At 42.9% G+C, this 8,856-nt stretch overlaps 1 protein-coding gene across 1 annotated transcript; it reads right to left on the bottom strand.

Moving 5' to 3' along the window:
* Window positions 1-753: 753 nt before the first annotated feature.
* Window positions 754-8,380, bottom strand: LOC139343971 (metalloproteinase inhibitor 2-like). The gene is made up of 5 exons (XM_070981835.1): window positions 8,025-8,380; window positions 3,163-3,263; window positions 2,965-3,070; window positions 2,357-2,481; window positions 754-2,232 (listed from the first exon to the last, which is right to left on the bottom strand). Exons 1-5 carry the CDS (start codon window positions 8,152-8,154, stop codon window positions 2,035-2,037), a joined length of 660 nt encoding a protein of 219 aa, XP_070837936.1. The 5' UTR covers window positions 8,155-8,380; the 3' UTR covers window positions 754-2,034.
* Between the last annotated feature and the right edge of the window lie 476 nt (window positions 8,381-8,856).

Below are 8,856 nucleotides of genomic sequence, written 5' to 3'. Positions count from 1 at the left end.
CTCAGATAAAAAAAAAAAAAACCTTGAAGAATTTAATCGTTTCTGTCGTGTAAATATCCTTACTGCTGGTTTTACTAAATATTTCAGATTTCATCCATATTAGGTTACCCCTCCCGTGCAGGCTTAATACTGTTGGAGCGAAGTAACAAACGAGTACAGCGCAAAATACTCTCTTCTTACAGAAGATTGAGCTTGCGTTTCATCCTGGAGCACATTAAACCAATAGAATATTTTGCTGTTGTGTCCTGTAACTGGCGCTACAATATTTCATGTAGAAATACTGTGAATATCGTGTTAATAATAGCACATTTGTGCACACGGATAAGCTCGTGAGGGAATGTCTGTGAGTGTCGCCAACTCTTATGTCCACTAGGCGGCAGCAGATCGCTATTATAGTGTCGCAAAGCAGCCATTGACACTGTAATGACTGCCCTTTGCTCTAATGAGTCTCTTAAATACGGATTTAGGAAACCCATAATTATACATGCTTTTATAAGTTTATTATGCTGTTTGTTTTTGTTCCCTGCAGTATGACTTGCTGTATGCTTCCTTTCCCTGCACCCATGTGTGCCTGTTTGGACTAATGCAAATGCTATTTTTCTGCTCCAGCTGAGATCTGTATATTTTATCCACACAACCAGCAGACAAAGCCACTCTGATTCTTTGATCAGTTGTAGTCCTTTGGGATCAAATGGTGGAGTCTTGTCAGAGTGTGCACATCGATGTGAAAATAAACAGGGCAAAACATCAAAACACGGTTTGGCATTTAATATAATAGTCAAATGTACAGTATTGTTTCAGCTGGACATGCATGCAAAAATCATCTCAAACGTCTCATGTGAAACCAGCACAAGACATCATACTTGACTACAGTTTCAAATGAAGAATCTTTACACACTCTCATATTAATTATTAAAGTCACATGACATTTGCTCAACACTTTTATGGTCATATCAAAGGCTCTGCAAGTAAATGGATGATTGATTACAGTATGTTCTTTAAACCGCTGCCCTAAAAGGTGCACTGGTCAGACAGTTAACAATTAGGCCTTCGAGTTGACCTTTAATGCACATAAAATGTGTGTATTTTGCTAATACTGTTAAAATATTTAGTCTTATTTTTATACAATACCAATGTGTCATTTGTCACAAAAAGTATCAAAATGTGGCCATTTTTCCTCAACAGAATATGATGAATCATATAACTTCCTTAAATAAAATATGCTCACACACTAAAGCATTACAAAGAGGAGAGCTGCAATATCAAAAATACAAAATGGAGGATTCAATCCTCTTTTTCAGCCATGTTTCATTAGAGACAATATGACTGCTGTGACAACTGTGTTCAAAGTGCATTCTTGTCTATTCAGGATTATTTAAAGAAAACAATTAGCAAAAACCACTGATTGTGCTTACTTAAAACAAACAGATTTTCCTCATCTTTAAAACAAACAAAGGGGAAAAGTTTTGCATGCTGTGCACGAAAAAGAATCCAAAGCAGGACAGGCAAGAGGTGGCGCTCGCTCCTTGTGATAGCTCTGCTGTCACACATCACAGCGCCGATTGCCAGCTAATGTTATTCATGAGCACACAGATTCACAGAATTGTTACACTATGAGTTATAGGTGTGTATGTGTTGCATTATAGACTTAAAGTTCACTTTAAACAATACCTAAAAAAGGAAAGTAATAGCATGAGAACAAAAAAATGCTATGAACAGTAATACTGGATTGTGATGATTATCCCTTTATTTTAGCTGAGGGAGAAGTGGTTTATGAGGAAGTGCTTTGGATTTAAGGGGAGAAGTATCTGAAAGTGCTGAATTCATAAGACTGTTGATTAAAAAAAAACATAACGAGTCCTGCAAATAAAGACAATTTCACTTTTTTTTTTCAACCTCACCACAGAGCACAAGTTGTGGCTCTCTTAAGAAAACAAAAACAAAATAAGAATTTGACTTTTTGTGTTTTTTAGGTATTTATATCTTAGTACATCTCAACCGCAGACATCCTTGGACGATTGGCCAGTGGTGGAGTTAAGGGTCTTCGATGTCCAGGAAATCCCTTTTGGGCGGTGCTGTTCCTCTGTACCAGGCACAAGAGTCATCACTCCTCTTGATACAAGCAAAGTGTTTGGCCTGTTGTCCGCTGACAGTCTTCTCGATCACCCAGTCTGTCCACAGGCACTCCGCCGGGCTGCTGATCATGCAGGGGATGGAGGTGCAGCGAGTGATCTGAGGACCAGAAAAAAAACAGACTGAGATCAGAGATTAAACTCACAACAAGCAGTGCATCATTCAGGACTATTTTAGTTTGTGGTAACTCCGCTTTTAACAACTGAATATCCTTCAGCTTTACCTTGCAATCACAGCCCATTTCATAGCGCTGAGTCAGGCTCTTCTTCTGGGTGGCACTTGTGGCCTCCCAGGGCTCAATGAAGTCACACAGTGTGACATGCATCGTCCCATCAGCCTCCAGTTTGCCTGCAGTGGAGCGAAAGCAGCAAAGTGAGAAGCAGCGAGATGCAACCCAAGTGCCAGTATAAATGTTTGCATTGTACATTTCTGCAAAACAAATGTTCTTTACACTCAAACTTTATGCTTCTTTTTTTATGACAATGCCGCAGTTAAGGTTTTGTTAGGTTAAGGCACAAAAAAAGATCATGTTTGGCTTAAAATAACCCCAAGAACAGCTGGAAAATGCCTCAACGTCTCATAAAAAACACCCAGTTTTGTCGCCACATAGACAGCTCAAACAGGACTCAGGTTATACGCATGTAGTGGCAATCTGATCGATGTCACTTTGATACAAATACAGATTTAACACATGCGTGATTTGCAGAAACATACAATGCCAGCATGTTATTCTGGCAAAAGGGCTGTGAGATGACAGAAAAACTCAACTGCAGATACACCAAGGAACACTATTTGTTATATTTGTGACGTGTAATTTGGTGAAAGTTATACCTGTGACGAGATACTCCTTGCCATTAGTCTCCAGAGTCACTCCACACACTGCAGAGGAGGGAGCGGTGTAGATGGCATCAATATCCTGGCTGGGACCTTTGTACATCTGGCAGTTCAAACAGAGAGAAGAACATTCAGATTCATATTGGAACTCAGTTTATATCCCCAACTTGAAAATGATAGCGTTGTCCCACGTACCTTGATTTGTTTGATGTCATACTTGATCCGTTTGATGGGGTTTCCATAGATGTCATTGCCAACGTCAACCTCATGCTCTCCGACTAACTTTGCCCTGATAACTGCAAAGAAGCAACAAAAACAGCCCCACGTTTACGTTCGCCGCATTTGAAAGATAAAGCGAAGACACTATTATCATGCACAAACTGAGCTGGATCTGTATCTGATCTAAGCCCTGCATAGGTTTGGCAAGCAGCAGTTGGCCTCAACGCATTGCTGTGGCTTGGATCTGAGGAGTTTGCATGTGCCAGGTGCTGGGAAGGCCGAGGCACATGAGTGTTTCATCAGCTGCAATCAGAGGGAGGAATGTGTGCTGCCTGCTCCGCGGGCTCCTGGGCCGACACAGGAGGAAGCTAGTCAGCAAATCTTTGGAAAGCTGAACTAGAATGCTCCGCTCGCCCCCAAGGCCTCTCTGCCGGCCTGCCTCTCTGTCTGGATAGAGGTGCTGACATGCAAATCAACCTCTCTCCCTTTTGCGTGCAGCCCCCCCCTTTCTCTCTCTCACTCTGAAGTCTGCAGCTTCCAGATTCAGAGAGGTTCCGATGGGGGGGGGGGGGGGGGGGTCTAACAGTTCAAGTGGAAAAATATTATCAGAGCCATACGGATGAGCCTTTGAGCTCAAATACTGAGTATTCAAAAAATATGACTCATGGGTTTCACAAACACTGCTGCCGTCGTGTGAAGACTCCAAATGTTGAAGCGCAGTGTTGCATTGATCACATGTCGGCTGTGGTTGAATACCTGTGGATTACAGGTCTCATTACAGCACATTCACATGACTACTGCACTGAAAAAAGGGGTTTACAAAATCACATTCAAATTCAAGTTTTTAAGTGGAGGAGACTCGCGACAGCGCTAATGTTAACCAGATGTTCTCTCTGAAGTCCTAGTTCAGTTCTTGCTTTCCCAAGGTGGCAGCTACTGACTTCCTCACACCACCACCAGCTTCCTTACCAAATAAGATCAAGCTTTTTTAATTCGCTTTTTATACGACGAAGGTACGAAGCTACGTGTGCTCTAATTTGATGACAATTAAGGCTTTGGGAACATCTCCTTTTAAGGGTCTAAAGAGTCGAGGAGTTGAGCAGGGGGAACATTGGAGAGAACGGACAGGAGCAGACTGCAGAGGTAGTATTAGCCTAACAGTGTCCAGGCCTTCAAAACAGTACTACAAACACACAAGCTGAGAGGAGGTGGAGAGCACAACAGAGGGAGGATTGAATCTGCAGCCAGGAAAATACTGAGCTGCACAAGCTGTGCGCTTTCCTGCACAGCCGCTGTGAAGTGGTGGATATGCTGACAAACAAGCTGCACACGCTACAGTCACGGCTTAGAACGACAAACTACACGATTTTAGTCGACAAATGGCAAACTCACTTCAAACACTGTGACGCACACAGAGCGAGCAGCGCAGAGAAACTCTCAAAGTTCTCTGGCTACAAAGTGGATTAGCGGTAATCCCCTTCGCCTGAGTGTGCAGAATCACACACAGACGACTTCTCCTTCCAGTGTAAAGTAGGGCAGGTGAAAATATGAACAGCATGTCAAAAAAACACTGAAATATGAGGGCTTGTGTGAACGATATGTAATCTGAGTGCGGGTTTGAGTTAGCTTTTTGAACTGCATTCAACATGTAAAAAACAGACAAAGTGTATTATTTCATTTACCCAAAACAAGCTCATATTTTGCCAGTTCCACTGAAGCGCTAATAATAATGAATGCTTGTTCTCTAATTAAAGTCATCTAGAAATATGACTTAATTTTCAGTACTGATACAAACTGTATTGGCAACGGATATGATGATGTTTACTGGAACAGGCTGAGCAAGCCCTTTAAAAATCATAAGTCTCAGAAAACTTGGTATTAAGGGAACCATCTCATTTTCTAGTTACTCAAACAATAAACACATTATTTTGTAAGCAGTGTTGTGGCCTTGGGAGTGCTTTTTAAAAAAAACAAAGAGAAAAGGAGAAGAAAGCAAATGCATGTCATGTAATTGCAGGGCCTGTACATCCATTTTCCTCTCCAAGAAGCCACAACGTGGTCTGACTTTGAAGGAGAAAAACTTAACTGCAAATTCAAAGTGACTCCTCAAAGCTCATCCTCTCTGAGGATACATGGACCTAATCCACCATTATCCCTTTGTTTGCTTTTAAAAATGAAATTCCACAGTGTCTGAAACCTCTGCAGTCATCCTACCAGTGCAGAAATGTGCTAGTAGTTTGTCTTTCCGCCACCACGTTTTATCGTTTTATCTGCGTTTTCTCTATTTGTGGGTCACATGTGATGATGCTGATGCACAGACGTTCGCTTGCAGCGCTCTAAAGGTGAGCTGCTCTGCATACAATGATCAAATCAAAGCTTTTTCAGCTTCAGTGGGCACATTAAATGAACCGGCAGATCGATGTATCAGCACCGGTGATGCCGGAGTTTAAGACAGCAACCTGGTTTTAATGTCTGTTTACACAGCTTGCAGCTCGAGGCTGTGTTTATACCGGAAGCTTTCTTTCAGGATGGCACAGGTACACTCTATAATCACAGAGAATTGTGAAATCAGCTGTAAATACATAATGAGAGCAGCATATGACCGCCCGGCATTCCTCTGCCTCGACTAAAGGCCCAAGGGATGGATTTCAATTTATGAGGAAAGATTTTTTTTTTTGCGTGTGTGAGTTCCTGCTCCCTCTGTTTTGACGAAATAAACGGAGCTACATGTTTACAACTCCAGCTGTACTTTGTTTTTGCTCACTGGAAGAGGAGGAGAAATGAGCCAGGCTCTAGTATAATACTGGGGTCAATTGGAGGCAGAGGCGGAAAGTAACCGGCTCAAACTGCAGTCTGCTGTGATCAGACTTTTACCTGTTTATCACTTTTCATTACGATTTTAGAAAGTCTTAGCCTCATACAAAAAAATGCTCTATGAAGCACAATGCATCATCTTCAAATCTGACGCCTCAAAGGGGCCCAGTGACCCGGTGACCTCAAACGTCTGACTGTAAACTCTGTTTCTTCTTCCCCATTTTAAAGATTTTCACCGGACGACACTGAACAGTTACTGAACAAGCTACTCTTGCTCTTGAGTAATTTTCCGTTGGCTGCAGACACTCTGACTGACTCTATGCCTGTGCCACTTAAGTAATACTTTCACTTCAGTAAACTGTGTGTCTAAGTAGGGGTTCCTCAAGGCAATGTCTTACTGTAAGAGCATGGGAATATCATACAAATGATGATCTACAGACTGAAACTGCTTTTAATCCAAGTAACTCTGATTTACTGTGACGATCAATCACCTACAGTTCAGAGGAGAGACCAGAAACTAAAATAATTCAAGTCAACTGAAAGAAGAGGGAGCTGTGGCAGATCTCATCACTTCACACCACCCATTCATTTTCTAATCAGCAGCCCTCGACTCCCAACGCCAATAACATCACAAATTAACAGGCTTTTTCTCTGAACTTTGAAAAAGAGCCAACATTCTTCTTGAAATACTGCTACTCGAAGGAACGGTTTGGTTCTGAAGATTTCTAATGACAAAATGGTGGTTTATGTCAGTAGGAGGGTCTATCCATGGTGCTGAAGCAGGAGCAAGCTGGGGGGTTAAAGTCATATTAGGACCTGACCCCACTGAGTAGAAGTGAATCAGACAGGGAGTTCAGGTGAACATCTGCACCTCAGTTTAGGCTTCAAATTAATGCAAAGGATGGAGCTCTGTGCCAAATGACTGAGAGCCTGCTGCTACAGCTGATTTTAAAGGCTCCTCTTCATGCTGTGGAGCGGGGAAAATGTACAAAATGACGCTGAAAATGTCAACAATGTTGAGCAAACTTCATGCCAAACATTAGAAATCATTTCAGAATAAGAGAGATTTCTATTTAATAGTTAGTGGCTTTTGTTATATGGTGTCTTACATTACCTCCATGGTTGCATTTATATATATATATTAAACTGCCCTTTACAGGTAACTCTCTGGCAGGATGGTGTGGTTTCTTCACCCTCCAGAGTCGTGGAATCCAATGGTAAAGAGAAACCTTTGAATAAGTCAGCTTCTGTACACATACCACACACTCAGCCAGCTCAAAAAACCAAGAAAAAAGGCCCTCAGCAAACCCCAATTTAAATAGCTGCACAAGCTGGTCACTGTTGAGACTCTCCTTAGCTCAAGGCCTGTGTCGGCGGCAGCAACAGGCAGTGTTTTGTAACAGGTAAAACTATCCCTAGGCCTTTGAGAAGGAATAAATGAAATTGCTACTTGGTAGTCATTAAGGAAGTGCACTGTAAACCTCTCAATGCCTGAGCTGAGGATGGCAGGAATGATTTCTTTTGCAGGATCCTCTGCATTACTTGCCCCACAGTTACCCAGCATGAGTGGGAAATACTACCATGGCTATGCTGTCTTCCTCTGAAACAAAGGATAACAGGCAATGATGTGGCAACACTCATCAGTCTGGATCCCTGATTACTGAAGGATCTGCTGCAGATCAAAAAGTAGCACTAATCTCCCAGTATTGGCCAAATGCGCTAAAAATGCCATAAAGAACATGAAGTACATTACTGTCACTATCAAGGCCGTACAATCATCAACAGATGATTGGAGAGAAAGAGGGAAAAAAGAGAGAGGAGGGAGGTGGAAAGAAAGATTGAGAGACAGAAAATTCCATCCTCCTCCCCTGTAATTGTAAACATAAGAGCTGGGTGAGTTTTCCCTCTCTGCATTCACACTCCCAGATCCTCGACAGCACATATTCATACAAACAGTGACTAAATGCTGCTTTTTTTTTCTTTTTTTTTTTAACTCAATCATTTCACTCAGTGAGACAACTTACCGACATCTGAGCTGCAAAACGCCTGCTGAGGATGCGCTGGGGAGCAGCTGCAGGCTTCTGCTATTTCTTCCACTCGCCAAAGAAACAGGATGGCCAGAGTGACAAAACAACTGTTCGCCGTCCAAGACATTTTAGAAAACTACGCTGTTTAACTTAAAAGAGGCGGCGGGGAGAAACACTAAACTCTGAAAGGGAGTTGCGCGGTGGTGCAGTCCTTCAGCGAGCAGAAAGGAAATGAACCAAAAACGTCCTCCGATGCAACAGACGGTCCACTTGTCAAAGCAGGAGATGCACAAGGCATGAGAGGGAGTTCATTCCTGTTAAAGACTGCGCTCAGGCTCCTCCAAAATCTGTTTTCCACTACCGTCAGGAGCAGTTTTTATTACCGCAGGCTGGCAGCAGACTCCTCCCCTGCTGCGGTCTCAGCCAGTGAGCGCAGCAGCAGCAGCGAGGAGCCGAGGTCAGGGGCTCCCAGGGTTTTCACATCCACCCGCCGGCCCCCGTCACCTTCTGTCACAATGCTGTTGCGTGGAGAGGTGGATGATCGTGCTTAACATTGGGGTGACACATGTGTGAAGTCACCCTCAGCCACACACACACACACATGCATGTCCCCCCCCCCCCCCCCCCGTAATCACGACCTCAACTTTTACCTCCTTCAAATTTAACCTTTAACTGTCCCCCAAATCTCAATCTCAGCCAAAAATAACAGGACACTGACTTGATTCGATTCATTTATTCTGTTACAATCGAGGCCTACTTCCCGGGCATGAAATCAGCTAAAAATGGGCACTGAGTTGGAGGTATTTCCTTATCTTTCTATCTTGATGAG

The sequence above is a fragment of the Chaetodon trifascialis genome, chromosome 15 (assembly GCF_039877785.1).
Source record: "Chaetodon trifascialis isolate fChaTrf1 chromosome 15, fChaTrf1.hap1, whole genome shotgun sequence".
NCBI lineage: Eukaryota > Metazoa > Chordata > Actinopteri > Chaetodontiformes > Chaetodontidae > Chaetodon > Chaetodon trifascialis.
This window is presented reverse-complemented; position numbering and strand designations above follow the sequence as displayed.